The 16,473-nt window shown below is 38.8% G+C and overlaps 1 protein-coding gene across 2 annotated transcripts in view; it reads left to right on the top strand.

The window, feature by feature from the left end:
• The window catches only part of sdk2a (sidekick cell adhesion molecule 2a), a 469,329-nt gene that overhangs the window by 427,980 nt on the left and 24,876 nt on the right, over positions 1-16,473 (top strand). The window contains exons 39-42 of one of the 2 annotated variants that reach the window (XM_061884928.1): positions 5,201-5,362; positions 5,437-5,562; positions 9,388-9,552; positions 9,641-9,781. In XM_061884928.1, coding sequence (XP_061740912.1) covers positions 5,201-5,362; positions 5,437-5,562; positions 9,388-9,552; positions 9,641-9,781 — 594 coding nt within the window. Of the gene's footprint in view, positions 1-5,179; positions 5,363-5,436; positions 5,563-9,387; positions 9,553-9,640; positions 9,782-16,473 lie in introns of both variants that reach the window. The other variant, XM_061884927.1, reaches the window with a different exon arrangement.

The raw sequence follows: 16,473 nt of genomic DNA, 5'->3' as shown, positions 1-16,473 counted from the left end.
CTAGAGTATACAAATGAGTTTTAAGGTGAGACTTGAATGCTTCTACTGAGGTGGCATCTTCAGCTGTTATCGGGAGGGCATTCCAGAGTACTAATTGGTATTGGCAGCATCTGGAGCAACACGGTGGCATAGGGGTCCTGAGTTCAATCCTGTGTGGAGTTTGCATGTTCTCTTCGCGACTGGGCACTCAATGTCAATCAATCAATGTTTACTTATATAGCCCTAAATCACGAGTGTCTCAAAGGGCTGCACAAGCCACAACATACTCCGGCTTCCTCCCACCTTCAAAGACATGCACCTGGGGATGGGTTGATTGGCAACACTAAAAATTCAGTCCTAGCGAGTGAATGTGAGTGTGAATGTTTTCCGTCAGGTTCAAACACCAAACTATCAATCAAATCAATCAGTCAATGTTTATTTATATAGCCTTAAATCACAAGTGTCTCAAAGGGCTGCACAAACCACAACGACATCCTCGGCACAGAGCCCACCTAAGGGCAAGGGCAGGGGAGACTGAAAGCAATAGATGTCGAGCGGGTCCAACATTATATTGTGAAAGTCCAGTCCATAGTATATCCAACATAACGGTGAGAGTCCAGTCCATAGTTGATCCAATATAGTAGCGAGAGTCCCGTCCATAGTGGAGGCAGCAGGAAACCATCCCAAGCGGAGGCGGATCAGCAGCGCAGAGATGTCCCCAACCGATACACAGGCGAGCGGTCCATCCTGGGTCCCGACTCCGGACAGCCAGTTCTTCATCCATGGCCACCGGACCTGTGTCCCCCCACACCCCCTCTATAAGGGAGAGGGGGGCAGAGGAGAAAAAGAAAAGAAACGGCAGATCAACTGGTCTAAAAAGGGGGGTTATTTAAAGGCTAGAGCATACGAATGAGTTTTAAGATGAGACTGAAATGCTTCTAACTTGTAACTATCTATTACACAAGACAAGAAGAAGGAATCAGGCAAAGACAGAGTTCAATTTTGCTCATGAGGAGAAATGTTTGGGGCTGCACACCCAGTCTCCCACCACGCTCTGAGGGGAAGTCCTATGTGTTCCTCTATTTATTCGGGAGTTCCCTAGTTAACATCACATAATATATGTGACTCTAAAGGGAGTGGTCACATATATTATGCGAGCAGACCCTGTATCACAATACGTGATGACTCAGAATGCAAATGTGCTTGAGCTTGAGATTTCCCCTTAGCTTTGCTTCGTCTGCGTGTTGTCTTATCTTTGTTGAGGTACTTGAAGTCCGTAGCGGGCCGGAAGACAGAAACTGCTGCTGCGAGGCAACTTGCAGTGGAAGATAAATTGTGTGCCTTTGTACAGATAGAATAGTGCAAATTCACCACAATAAATAATAACTATAGCAACGGCCTTTAAGCATAAAGGTTGGGTGATAACGTATAGATAATTATTCTAACACTATGTGTTGGCCCTGCGATGTCCAGGATGTTCCCCTGCCTCCCGCCCGAATTACAGCTGAGATAGGCTCCGTCACCATCCACGACCCCAAAAGAGACAAGCGGTAGGAAATGGATGAATGGATGGTAGCATCTGGCCAGGATCTTTAGCTCTCACTGAATTGGTTCATAGCCGAGTGTGAAGCGACTGGGATGATAATCAGCACCTCCAAGTCTGAGTGTATGGTTCTCGCCCGGAAAAGGGTGAAGTGCCATCTCCGGGTTACCTCGGAGTCTTGTTTAGCGAGTGAGGGAAGAGTGGATCGATCCGTTGTGGTGAAGAAGGAGCTGAGCCGGAAGGCAAAGTTCTCAATTTACCTGTCGATCTATGTTCCCATCCTCACCTATGGTCATGAGCTTTGGGTTATGATCGAAAGGAGAAGATCACGGGTACAAGCGACCGAAATGAGTTTCCTCCGTCGGGTGGTGGGGTTATCCCTTAGAGATAGGGTGAAAATCTTTGTCATCTGGAAGGAGCTCAAAGTAAAGCCCTGTGACTGCGTGGGTTCCCTCTGGGTACTCATGGTTTCTTCCCAACTCCAGAGACATACGCCTGGGGATAGGTTGATTGGCAACACGATAAATTTGGCCCTATTGTGTGAATGTGAGTGTGAATGTTGTCCGTCTATCTGTGTTGGCCCTGCGATGAGGTGGCGACTTGTCCAGGTTGTACCTCGCCTTCCGCCCGAATTACAGCTGAGATAGGCTCCATCACCACCCGCGACCCCGAAAGAGACAAGCCGTAGGAAATGGATGGATGGATGGTAGCATCTGGCCAGGATCTTTGGCTCTCACTGGATCGGTTCGCAGCCGAGTGTGAAGCGACTAGGTTGAGAATCAGCACCTCCAAGTCCGAGTCAATGGTTCTCGCCCGGAAAAGGGTAAAGTGCCATCTCCGGGTTACCTCGGAGTCTTGTTCAGCGAGTGAGGGAAGAGTGGATCATGATCGTACGGCCTCTTCAGTAATGTGGACGCTGTATCAATCCGTTGTGGTGAAAAAAGAGCTGAGCCGGAAGGCAAAGCTCCCAATTTACTGGTCGATCTACATTCCCATTTTCACCTATGGTCATGAACTTTGGGTTATGACCGGAAAGGACAAGATCACGGGTACAGGCGGCCGTAATGAGATTCCTCCATCCAGGAGGAGCCAGATGAGGTGTTTTGGGCATCTGGTTTGGATGCCACCCGAACACCTCCCTAGGCCACGGGGAAGACCCAGGACACGTTGGGAAGACTATGTCTCCCTGCTGGCCTGGGAACGTCTCGGGATCCCCCGGGAAGAGCTGGACCAAGTGGCTGGGGAGAGGGAAGTCTGGGTTTCCCTGCTTATGCTGCGGCCCCCACGACCCGATTTTGGATACGCGTGAGGAGATGGATGGATGCTAGTGGTCCCCTTTATTTAGAAAAGTACCGAAAATTTATCGAAATAGTTTTAGTACCGGTACCAAAAGATTGCTATCGGGACAACACTAAACTGAAGTGTAGCTTGTAGAATTCAGATGAAATCTATAGTCATTTGTTCTTTAGTTATACTAGTGATGCACCTCAAAGTTCCAATTTAGGTCCCCTATTTATATAATTTGATGCTATTCTACTGTTGGCCCACGAGTTCAGTTTAAAAAAAAACTTATGAAAGACTAACTTTTTTGCAGCAGATTCTTAAAAAAACACTTGAGTGCCTTCATAGAGATGATCTTTGACTAGACCGGGGGTCGGCAACCCGCGGCTCTTTAGCGCCGCCCTAGTGGCTCGCTGGAGCTTTTTCAAAAATGTCTGAAAAATGGAAAAAGATGAAGGGAAAACATACATTTTTTTGTTTTGATATGGTTTCTGTAGGAGAACAAAAATGACACAAACCTCCCTAATTGTTATAAAGCACACTGTATTAAACATGCTTCACTGATTCAAGTATTTGGCGAGCGCCGTTTTGTCCTACTAATTTTGGCGGTCTTTGAACTCACCGTGGTTTGTTTACACCAACCTTTTTGAAACCAAGAGCTACTTCTTGGGTGTTGATTGATGCGAAGGGCTACCAGTTTGATACACACTTAAATAAATTGCCAGAAATAGCCAATTTGCTCAATTAACTCTATTTTATTATAAATATTCAATGATATTTATATTTGTAGAAACACTGATCATCTTAATGATATCTCACAATAAATATATATATAGAAACAGATAAAAATCTAAAAAAAAAAAAAAAGGTCATTCCGTTGTACATTTTTTTTTCCCTTCTACAGAAGGTTTTTTGTAGAGAATAAATGATGAAAAAAACACTTAATGGAACGGTTTAAAAGAGGAGAAAACATGAAAAAAAAAGAAAATTGAATTTTGAAACATAGTTTCTCTTCAATTTCGACTCTTTAATATTCAAAATTCAACCGAAAATGAAGAGAAAAACTAGCTAATTGGAATCTTTTTGAAAAATTTTAAAAAATAACTTATGGAACATCTTTAGTAATTTTAGAATTTTGATGACATGTTTTAAATTGGTTAAAATCCAATCTGCACTTTGTTAGAATATATAACAAATTGGACCAAGTTATATTTCTAACAAAGACAAATCATTATTTCTTCTAGATTTTCTAAAACAAAATTTTTAAAGAAATTCAAAAGACTTTGAAATAAGATTTAAATTTGTTTCTGCAGATTTTCTAGATTTGCCAGAATAATTATTTTGAATTTTAATCATAATAAGTTAGAAGAAATATTTCACAAATGTTCTTTGTCGGAAAAACAAGATAAAATTTTATCAAAATGTATTATTCTTTACAATAAAAAAACAAATTTACTTGAACATTGATTTAAATTGTCAGGAAAGAAGAGGAAAGAATTTAAAAGGTAAAAAGGTATATGTGTTTAAAAGTCATAAAATCATTTTAGGTTGTATTTTTTTCTCTAAAATTGTCTTTTTGAAAGTTGTAAGAAGCAAAGTAAAAAAATAATTTATTTAAACAAGTGAAGACCAAGTCTTTAAAATATTTTCTTGGATTTTCTAATTCTATTTGACTTTTGTCTCTCTTATAATTAAAAATGTCGAGCAAAGCGAGAACAGCTTACTAATAAATATATACAATTGAAAAATTAGAGGCAGCTCACTGGTAAGTGCTGCTATTTGAGCTATTTTTAGAACTCATCTGGTCCTTACGGGCGACCTGGTGCCCGCAGGCACCGCGTTGGTGACCCCTGGTTTACATGTACAACTTTCTCCGACTTTCTAGGGCGTGTTTTATGCCACTTCTTTTTCCATCTCATTTTTGTCAACCAAAATTTTAATGCTGTGCGTGAATGCACAGAGGTGAGTTTTGTTGATGTTATTGACTTGTGTGGAATGCTAAACGGGCATATTTGGTTACTGCATGACTGCAAGCTAATCGATGCTAACATGCTATTCAGGCTAGCTATACGAACAAATTGCATCATTATGCCTCATTTGTAGCTATATTCGAGCTCATTTAGTTTCCTTTAAGTCCTCTTAATTCAATTTATATCTCATGACACACTATCTGTATGTAATATGGCTTTTAAATTTGTTTTGCGGCTCCAGACAGATTTGTTTTTATATTTTTGGTCCAATATGGCGCTTTCAACATTTTGGGTTGCCGACCCCTGGACTAGACCTTAAAACCGAGCCCTACATGACAGATGTCAACGTGTGTTTATAAATCCTACATCTTGCAGAATGCAGCTATCTAGAGTCTTTTCTGTACAGACTCCTCTCCTCGCACTCCAGGTGTCAGTAAGATAGTGACAGTGGACGTCAAAGGCGGCGCCCCCTTGTGGATGAAGATCAAGGACCTCTCCGACGGCGCCACCTACAACTTCCGTATCCGGGCCAAAACGCTTACTTACGGACCTGAGGTGGAGGCCAACATCACCACGGGGCCAGGAGAAGGTCTGAAAATTCTTAGTACGGTAACTTGTCGACAAATCACTATTTAACCTCTCGGACCTTCCCCCCGCCCCCAGGAGCCCCAGGCCCTCCCGGGGAGCCCTTTATTTCTCGTTATGGCTCCGCACTGACCCTGCACTGGACCAGCGGTGATCCAGGCCGTGCACCCATCACGAGATACGTCATTGAAGCCAGACCGTCTGGTGAGTTACAAAAACAAACGTTTGATAGATTTACATGTACAGTCGCAATCAAAAGTTTACATACACTTGTAAAGAACATAATGTCATGGCTGTTATAAGTTTCTTGCTGTCTTGAGAAACCACATAACTTTCCTACAGAAAGTCTTATCTTTGTCCATGTGATGTCAAATAAAACAAAAATTGAGCTGTTTGGCCATAATTGTCATGATCTGTAGTCTCGATCATATTTGGTTTAGTTATGTTTTGTTACAAATCCCGTTTCCATATCAGTTGGGAAACTGTGTAAGATGTAAATATAAACGGAATGCAACGATTTGCAAATCATTTTCAGCCCATATTCAATTGAATTTGGTCCAAAAACAATTTGAAATGTGGACTCATCAGACCACAGAACACTTTTCCACTTTGCATCAGTCCATCTTAAATGATCTCGGGCCCAGAGAAGCCGGCGGCGTTTCTGGATGTTGTTGATAAATGGCTTTAGCTTTGCATAGTAGAGCTTTAACTTGCACTTACAGATGTAGCGACGAACTGTATTTACTGACAGTGGTTTTCTGAAGTGTTCCTGAGCCCATGTGGTGATATCCTTTAGAGATTGATGTCGGTTTTTGATACAGTGCCGTCTGAGGGATCGAAGGTCACAGTCATTCAATGTTAGTTTCCGGCCATGTCACTTACGTGGAGTGATTTCCCCAGATTGTCTCAACCTTTGATGACATTATGGACCGTAGATGTTCAAATCCCTAAATTTCTTGCAATTGCACTTTGAGAAACATTGTTCTTAAACTGTTTGACTATTTGCTCACGCAGTTGTGGACAAAGGATGGGGCGAGGTACACCCCTTTCTTGTGAAAGACTGAGCATTTTTTAGGAAGCTGTTTTTATACCTAATCATGGCACCCACCTGTTCCCAATTAGCCTGCACACCTGTGGGATGTTCCAAATAAGTGTAAATGAGCATTCCTCAACTTTATCAGTATTTATTGCCACCTTTCCCAACTTCTTTGTCACGTTTTATAGGTATCAAATTCTAAAGTTCAGGATTATTTGCAAAAAAAAAATGTTTAGCAGTTTGCACATCAAATATGTTGTCTTTTTAGCATATTCAACTGAATATGGGTTGAAATTGATTTGAAAATCATTGTATTCCATTTATATTTGCATCTAACACAATTTCCCAACTCATATGGAAACGGGGTTTGTACTTTTGTACTCCATTAGTTCCTGTTTTTGTGCACCCTGGTTTGTTTTAGTTTCCATGACAACTCATTAGTTTGTTTGGACTCACGCACTTGTTAATCATGACATTATTATTTAAGCCTGTAGTTGCCAGGTAGTCGGCCAGGCGACATTACTGATACTGATTCTTTCCATGCCATAGTTTCATGCTTGTTCAATGCCTTGCCACATTAAGTTTTTGTTTATTCAAGCCGCAGTGTAGTGAGTGTTTTAGTTTCATGTTTCATGTCACAGTTAGTGAGTTTTTCATGTCCTAAGTTTTTTGCCTTTGCTTTCAGGTGCGTTAGGCACGCTCGCTTTCGGGTTGTTGTTTTTTTCCTTAGCCAAGTTGTGCCTTCGCTGTGAGCGCTTTTTGTTTGTACTTTTTTAGTCACAATTAAATCATGTTTTTATCTGCAAGCCTTGTCCGGTCTAGTCCGATTGCATCCCGGGAAAACAATCCTCGCAGTAATTTGCGAAAGAGTCCACATTCGAACAATAATACCCAGCAATATGTTTGGAGGAGAAAAAGTGAAGCCCTTAATCCCAGGACCACCAAACATACTGTCAAGCATAGTGGTGGTAGTATCATGCTCTGGGGCTGTTTTGCTGCCAATGGAACTGGTGTTTTACAGAGAGTAAATGGGATGATGGAAAAGGAAGATTACCTCCAAATTCTTCAGTATAACCTAAAATCGTCAGCCCGGAGGTTGGGTCTTTGGCGCTGTTGGGTGTTCCAACAGGACAATGACCCCAAACACACGTCAAAAGTGATAAAGGAATGAATGAATGACTGAATGTGCATAATTTCCAACCTTGAGACCTCCGAATTCAGGAGATGAGTGGGGGGATGAGGTGGTAGCGGGGGTGTATATTGTAGCGTCACGGAATAGTTAGTGCTGCAAGGTGTTCTGTGTATTTGTTCTATTTTGTTTATGTCGTGTTACGGTGCAGATGTTCTCCTAAAATGTGTTTGTCATTCTTGTTTGGTGTGGGTTCACAGTGTGGTCATACTTGCCAACCCTCCCGGATTTTCCGGGAGACTCCCGAAATTCAGCGCTTCTCCCGAAAACCTCCCGGAAGAAATTTTCTCCCGAAAATCTCCCGAAATTCAGCGGAGCTGGAGGCCACGCCCCCTCCAGCTCCATGCGGACATGAGTGGGGACAGCCTGTTTTTACGCCCGCTTTCCCACTATTTAAACAGCTTGCCTGCGCAATCACATTACAACATCTACGGATTTTAATAAAAAACTGCACACACAAAGAGACGAAGCAGAAGAACGAGGAAGTTACAGCCATGGCGACGCCGTCTGTAATAGAGTGATGCTATGTTGTCTGTCGCCATCTCCTGGTGAATGTTGGCTATGGCGTTATGGGGTTGCTTTTTGATTGGCCAACGATTTATGTGGTGTTGTGCACATGACGGCAAAGGACTCTCGTCAGTACACAAATGGCAGAACAAAGGTTACTCAAATAGTGAAAGGTACGTGTTGTTAGTTTTATTTTAGTAACCAGCAAGCACAGTATAGTTAGTAGAACAACTGTGTTTTTATTACTGTGTATTTGATAGGTGCTGTCTGAAATTCAACTATTTATTTTATTTATATATATATAATAACATAAATATATAGCTAGAATTCACTGAAAGTCAAGTATTTCATACATATATATATATATATTTGTATATATATATATATGAAATATATATGAAATACTTGAGTTGGTGAATTATACTCCCCTCTTAACCACGCCCCCTAACACGCCCTCCGCCCCACCCCCTACCTCCCGAAATCGGAGGTCTCAAAGTTGGCAAGTATGAGTGTGGTGCATATTTGTAACAGTGTTAAAGTTGTTTATACGGCCACCCTCAGTGTGACCTGTATGGCTGTCGACCAAGTATGCCTTGCATTCACTTGTGTGTGTGTATAAAAGCCGCATATATTATGTGACTGGGCCGGCACGCTGTTTGTATGGAGGAAAATCGGACGTGACGACAGGTTGTAGAGGACGTTAAAGGAAATGCCTTTAAGGCACGCCCCCAATATTGTTCTCCGGGTGGAAATCATTAGAAATTCGGGAAAATGGTCGGGTCGGGAGGGGCACTGAAATTCGGGAATCTCCCGGGAAAATCGGGAGGGTTGACAAGTATGTAAATCAGGCTAGAATGAAGGTTTTTAAAAGGCCTTTCCATAGTCCTCACTTAAACGTGTGGACAATGCAGAAGAAACAAGTCCATGTCAGAAAACCAACACATTTAGCTGAACTCCACCAATTTTTTCAAGAGGAGTGGTCAAAAATTCAACCAGAAGCTTATTAAAAGCGCCTTATTGCAGTGAAACCTGCCAAGGGACATGAAACTAAATATTAACATTGCTGTATGTATACTTTTGACCCAGCAGATTTGGTCACATTTTCAGTAGACCCATAATAAACTTATAAAAGAACCAAACTTCATGAATGTTTTTTGTGACCAGCAAGTATGTGCTCCTTTTACAAAAAAATAAGAGTTGTAGAAATTATTTGAAACTCAAGACAGCCATGACATTATGTTATTTACAACTTTTGACCACAACTGTATATTAATTCCTTTTGTTTTTATTTTTTTAGATGAGGGACTGTGGGACATTTTCATCAAAGACATCCCCAAAGAAGTCACGTCCTATACGCTCAACCTGGAAATGCTGCGAGAAGGCGTGACCTATGATTTCCGAGTCATAGCGGTCAACGACTACGGCTACGGTTCTCCCAGCCTCCCTTCGCCGTCCATATCAGGTTGAGACGACGAAACAAAACCGCGCATCAAAGATGTGAAGTGGTTGCCAAGGACATGGTTTAATTGGTGTTTGTCGTTTGCGTTCAGCCCAGAAAGTGTCGCCCTTCTACGAGGAATGGTGGTTCCTGGTCGTCATCGCGCTGGTGGGTCTCATTTTCATCCTGCTGCTGGTGTTTGTCCTCATCATACGAGGGCAGAGTAGGAAATACACCAAGAAGACTGATTCAGGTGGGGAAATTTTACATTATTTCACTTGTAGCCCAGGGTAGGGTTGTACGGGATACCGGTACTGGTAAAGTATTGCTAAACTAGTGAATCAAAAGCGGTACTATACGCTGTTTGAAAAGTACCGGTTACCGGGCATGGCGGGGAGTCTTCACGTCGTGACATTGCTGGTTTTGCGACGAGAGGAGCATGTTCAGCAGCGCACAATCACAGAGTACTTACAAGCAGACACAGTGTGTAGACAGAAAAGGGAGAACGGACGCATTTTGGCTTAAAAACTAACGATAAAGGTGAAGTTACAAAGCTGAAGTGCTATAAGACATGGCTAGCTAGCGAGTGGCGAACGTCCATTCGCAGTCGGCAGTGTTTTAGCTACTTCTAAATTACTAATCCTCGCCTCCATGGCGACAAATATAGTAAGTTACTTGCAGGACGATTTTATATATTTTATAAAACCCCGTGAAGAGCAGGGAAACCTGCGAAACAGGCTTGTAGGGTTGAAGTAGCCTGTGTGTTTTTTCCCTACCTAACGTGTGTGTGTATATATATATATATATATATATATATATATATATATATATATATATATATATATATATACATTTATATATCTATATGTATATGTATGTGTGTGTGTGTGTGTACGAAAATCATATATATATGTATATATATATATGTATATATATATATATATATATATATATTTATATATCTATATGTATATGTATGTGTGTGTGTGTGTGTGTGTACGAAAATCATATATATATGTATATATATATATATATATATATATATATATATATATATATATATATACATTTTTTATATTTTTTTGTTTTTATTTTTTTTCTAATTCTTCAATGATGTAGGTGATATAATTTTCAAAAGTTATTATTATTTTGGAGTTCTCCCGTTATTTATTTTTTAAATATTTTTACCTATTTATTTATGTGTATATATATATATATATGTATATATATATATATATATATATATATATATATATATATATGTGTGTGTATAAATATATATATATATTATTACAAATAAATAATGGGAGAGCTACAAAAAAATTACAAGTTTTGAAAATTATATCACCTCCATCATTGAATAATTAGAGAAAAAATAAAAACTATTAAAAAAAAGGTTTAATTAATATATATACATATGTATATATATATGTATGTATGTATGTATGTATGTATGTATATATATGTATATAGATATAATTGTATAAATTGTTTTATTTGTAATATGTATACATATATTATAATTTAAGGAAAATGTATCCAGAATCAGTGTGTGTGTGTATATATATATATGTATAAATGTATTTGTTACATGTATACATATATTATAATTGAAGGAAAATGTATTCAGGATCAGAAATACTTTATCAATCCCCTAGGGGAAATTAAAATTTTCAGCACGTGATTTATTTTGAGATTAACAATATGTTAACATTGGGCAAAATGATTGTATTTATGAAATTTGTTTTATTATTAATTTATTTTTATTTGTTTTTTGTCCAAATCTCATTAGTAAAATTAATTATTTTATATGAAACTTTTTTTCTCATTTGTTTTTTTCAAACAATCTACAATACTGTAGCTAGCCACTAGAGGGCGGTTGGGGGACAGAATCAGCTTGTGATTATTTCTGATAGTAGAAATATTTGAAAATTTCCACTTAGAAGTTGGAAGATTCCTTGCCGTGCTTTGGTCCTCCACTTCCTGCAATGGTGGACATAACTCGCTGGCAAAAAGTGGGGAAGTCATTTTCTCACCACTAACCTTTGAGCACAGTCAGCATTTAACTTGGGGCCCAGGTCACCGGGGTCAGCAAACAAACCAGCACTGACTAGACTGGTGTTGAAAGAGGACTTTAGCCCCTGTGGACCCCTCTTCAGCTACTGTGAACCTGCTTTGACCCCTTGTTTGTATCTTTGTTTTTTTTTTACATATTTATAGTGTTACGAAATAATTGAGCGGTTTCTTCCTTGACCTTATCTGTTCAGTGTTCGAATCTAATGTCAGCCAAAAAACTTTAACCTTATTGGAGAGTGTCATTTTCACACAAAAAAAAACGCTCACAGGCATGTGTGCATGTTCACCGTTTTACCCTTATCAAGTAGGTTATGTTTTAATGACCGTATTGTTTGCAAAAATGTGCAAAAGATTTATTTTTTACAATACTAAACTGGCACTGATACAGGAATTTGTGTTGACTTTTGGCTCTTTGCAATGTTTCCTTAATTTTATATGAGGTACATGAATATTAATGATAACATTCAGGCATATGCAAATGGTACATGCAGCTTTGTGCTGTTTTTAAATTTAAAAAAAAAACATTTTTTTGCCAAAATTGGCATCAGATTACAAACCCCAAAACCAGTGAAGTGGGTAAATAGTAAATAAAAACAAAATACAATGATTTGCTAATCATTTTTAACCTATTATCAATTAAATAGACTGCAAAGACAAGATATTTAATGTTCGAACTGGAAAATGTTGTTATTTCTTGCAAATATTAACTCATTTGAAATTTGATGCCTGCAACATGTTTTTATAAAAAAGCTGACACAAGTGGCAAAAAAGACTAAGAAAGTTGAGGAATGCTGACCAAACACTTATTTGGAACATCTAACACTAATTGGGAACAGGTGGGTGCCATGATTGGGTATAAAAGCAGCTTCCATGAAATGCTCGGTCATTCACAAGCAAGGATGAGGCGAGGGTCACCACGTTGTAAACAAATGCGTAAGCAAATTGTCCAACAGTACAAGAACAACATTTCTCAACAAGCTATTGCAAGGAATTTAGGGATTTCACCATCTGCGGTCCGTAATACCATCAAAAGTTTCAGAGAATCTAAAAAAATCACTGCACGTAAGCGTAATGAACAATGTATGCCCGTGACGTTCGATCCCTCAGGCGGTACTGCATTAAAAAGAGACATCAGTCTGTAAAGGATATCACCACACGGGCTCAGGAACACTTCAGAAAACCACCGTCAGTAACTATTGTTGGTCGCTACATCTGTAAGTGCAAGTTAAAACTCTACTATGCAAAGCGAAAAACATTTATCAACAACACCCAGAAACGCCGCCTGGTTCGCTGGGCCCGAGCTCATCTAAGATGAACTGATGCAAAGTGGAAAAGTGTTTTGTGGTCTGACGAATCAACATTTCATATAGTTTTTGGAAACTGTGGATGTTGTGTCCTCCGGAACAACCATCCAGATTGTTAGAGGCGCAAAGTTTAAAAGCCAACGTCTGTGATGGTATGGGGGTGTATTAGTGCCCAAGGCATGGGTAGCTTATACATCTGTGAAGGCATTAATGCTGAAAGGTACATACAGGTTTTGGAACAACATTTGTTGCCATCAAAACAAACTTATCATGGACGCCCCTGCTTATTTCAACAAGACAATGCCAAGCCACGTGTTACAACAGCGTGTTTTCATAGTAAAAGAGTGCGTGTACTTTCCTGGCCTGCCTGTAGTCCAGTACATCAAGCAAGAATGGGAAAGAATTCCCCCTGAAAAGCTTCAAAAAATGGTCTCCTCGGTTCCCAAACATTTACTGAGTATTGTTAAAAGGAAAGGCCATGTAACACATTGGTAAAAATGCCACATTTTTTGCAATGTGTTGCTGCCATTAAATTCTAAGTTAATGATTATAATTAAAAATAATAATAAGTTTTTCAGTTGGAACATTAAGTATCTTGTCTTTGCAGTCTATTCAATTAAATATAAGTTGAAAAGGATTTGGCAATCATTGTATTCTTTTTTTTATTTACGAATTACTCAACGTGCCAACTTCACTGGTTTTGGGTTTTGTAGGATATGCAATTTCGGGAAACATTTTGTGTGGATGCTGTAATGCGCCAGCCGAACTTAAATACTAACGTTAGCATACTAACAGTTAGAACAGGGGTTCTCAAATGGGGTACTTGAAGGTAGGCCGAGGGGTACGTGAGATTTTTTTTTTTAATATTCTAAAAATAGCAACAATTAAAAAATCCTTTATAAATATATTTATTGAATAATACTTCAACAAAATATGAATGTAAGTTCATAAACTGTGAAAGGAAATACAACAATGCAATATTCAGTGTTGACAGCTAGATTTCTTGTGGACATGTTCCAGAAATATTGATGTAAAAGATTTCTTTTTTTGTGAAGAAATGTTTAGAATTAAGTTCATGAATCCAGATGGATCTCTAATACAATCCCCAAAGAGGGCACTTTAAGTTGATGATTACTTCTATGTGCAGAAATCTTTATTTATACTTGTATATCTTTTTTTCCAAATAGTTCAAGAAAGACCACTACAAATGAGCAATATTTTGCACTGTTATACAATTTAATAAATCAGAAACTGATGACATAGTGCTGTATTTTACTTCTTTATCTCTTTTTTTTTCAACCCAAAATGCTTTGCTCTGATTAGGGAGTACTTGAATTAAAAAAATGTGTCACACCCATGGATCATGTTTTGTTTTGTCATGTTATGTTTTTGATTTTGGACAATCAGTCACGTTTTGCACTTCCTGGTTTTGTTTGTTTCCATGCCAACCTCATTAGTTTTCACCTGTCTCGTCCCTGTTCTCAGCCTCACCTGTTTTCACTAATCATCACAGCTATTTAAGTCACTCTTTTTCTTGTCTTCGTCCTGGGATCTTCACACATGCGCACGCACCCTACCCATGCTGCACCTCCTTCATGTCCTTGCCCATAGTTCCATGCCGTGTAAGTTTTTGTATTTATGCCATTGTGCTAGTTTTTTTTTAGTTTATTATTATTCATAGCCAATTGTTTTTGTGCAAATTCCTTTAGTTTATGTCCATCATTTCATGCCATCGAGCAGGTGTTTTTTGTTTCACGTTTGTAGTGTTCAGCCAAGTTTCTTCCTCCATTGTGAGCGCTTTTTGTTGTTTATTTGTTTATTAAATAAAAAACCATGTACTTACATTCATGCCTGACTCGTCCCACATCATCCTTGCATCGAGGAAGCACAAACATCCACAGCCCAAGCCTGACAAAATGTTCACAGGGGGTGCATCACTGAAAAAAGGTTGAGAACCACTGAGTTGGAATACTAATGCAAAATTAGCTGGAAAAAAAAATAGCATGCTAATAGTTAGTGTCTAATATCAAGTTGTATAACTGAGGCTTTCGGCTGCAAACTTGCCTCAAAAAGTCAGCGTAGTGACTCTATTCATTTTTTAAATATGTTTTATTTTGTTGATAGTGTCAATGAGGGATTTCTAATCACTGTTATGTTGGAATTGTTATTAATATTGACACTATTGTTGATAATATCCGTTTTTGTTTGACTGCTTTTGGATTGTTTTGTGTCATGTTTGTGTGTCCTCTCCATCGCTCTCTTCTCTTTATTGCTATTCTGAATATTGCTAGGCCAGATTGTTGTTTATTTGCATTGTTACTGTGTTATTGTGTATTGTTCATAATTGTATCTTCTGGGGCAAAAATCAACAAAAATTTTGCAAAAACCCATTCAATGCAAAATTTTCGCAAAAAATGCTACTTTTGCCTCTTTGATCTGTAATTTGACCCCCTTAAAATGCTTCAAAACTCACCAAACTTGGCACACACATCAGGACTGGCAGAATTTGCGATATAATGAAAAAACCAAACCCGAAAATTGAAAAATGCGCTCTAGCGCAATTTTTAAATAAAACACAGAAAAAACTGCTCCTAGGAAGAGAAAACAGACAAAACTGCTTGTAACTTCCGGTAGGAATGCCAGAAAGACATGAAACAAAAACTTCTATGTAGGTCTCACTTAGACCTACATTTCGATAATCGACATCCTTCGGCAAAAATCAACAGGAAGTTAAAAATTGCCCCTTCAAAATAAAAGTTTTGTGAAAACCCGTCACCTTTTTTCAAAAGTTATCTCCTCTGAGCGAGTTTGTCGTTTCGGCTTCAAACTCGCACAGGAGAGAGTTTGAACCCTTCTGATTAAAAGTATAGATCAAAGTTTTGATAAGTTCTCAGGTTTTGATTTTACGCGCCTTCAAAAAAACCCTGCGCAAATTTTCCTAAAAAATGACGTTTTCGCCTCTTTGAGCTGTAATTTGACCCACTTAAAATGCTTCAAAGTGCAAGTTAAAGCTCTGTTATGCAGACCGAAAGCCATTTATCAACAACATCCAGAATCGCCGATCTGTAATTTCACCCCCTTAACATGCTTCAAAACTCACCAAATTTTACACATATCTCAGGACTGGCAAAAACTGCCATCTAATAAAAAACCAAACCCCAAAAATCAAAATTGCACTTAGCGCCCCCTAGGAAAAAAAACAGACAAAACTGCATGTAACTTCTGTTAGAAATGTCATAGAGACATGGAATAAAACACTTCTATGTAGGTCTGAATAAGATCGGGACTCGGGACACGGCGGCAACAGCCAAAGGCGGACCCGACCAACGCTGCTTGCAGCTTTAATTTGCATTGTTACTGTGTTATTGTGTATTGTTTTGTTGGTTTTAATTAAGTAATAAAATTTAAAAAAATCTTGTTTTTGCAGTTTGAATTGAACATAAGTTGAAAAGGAGTAGCAAATCATTGTATTCTATTATTTTTTTTGTTTTGTTTTTTTACCATTTACGCAACGTGCCAACTCAACTGTTTTTGGGTTTTGTCCAAAAAGGAAAAAACGCCAAGC

Source organism: Nerophis ophidion, linkage group LG23 (assembly GCF_033978795.1).
Source record: "Nerophis ophidion isolate RoL-2023_Sa linkage group LG23, RoL_Noph_v1.0, whole genome shotgun sequence".
In the NCBI taxonomy this organism is placed as follows: Eukaryota; Metazoa; Chordata; class Actinopteri; order Syngnathiformes; family Syngnathidae; genus Nerophis; species Nerophis ophidion.
Note: the sequence above shows the minus strand (reverse complement) of the source record. Positions and strands in the feature narration are given on the sequence as shown.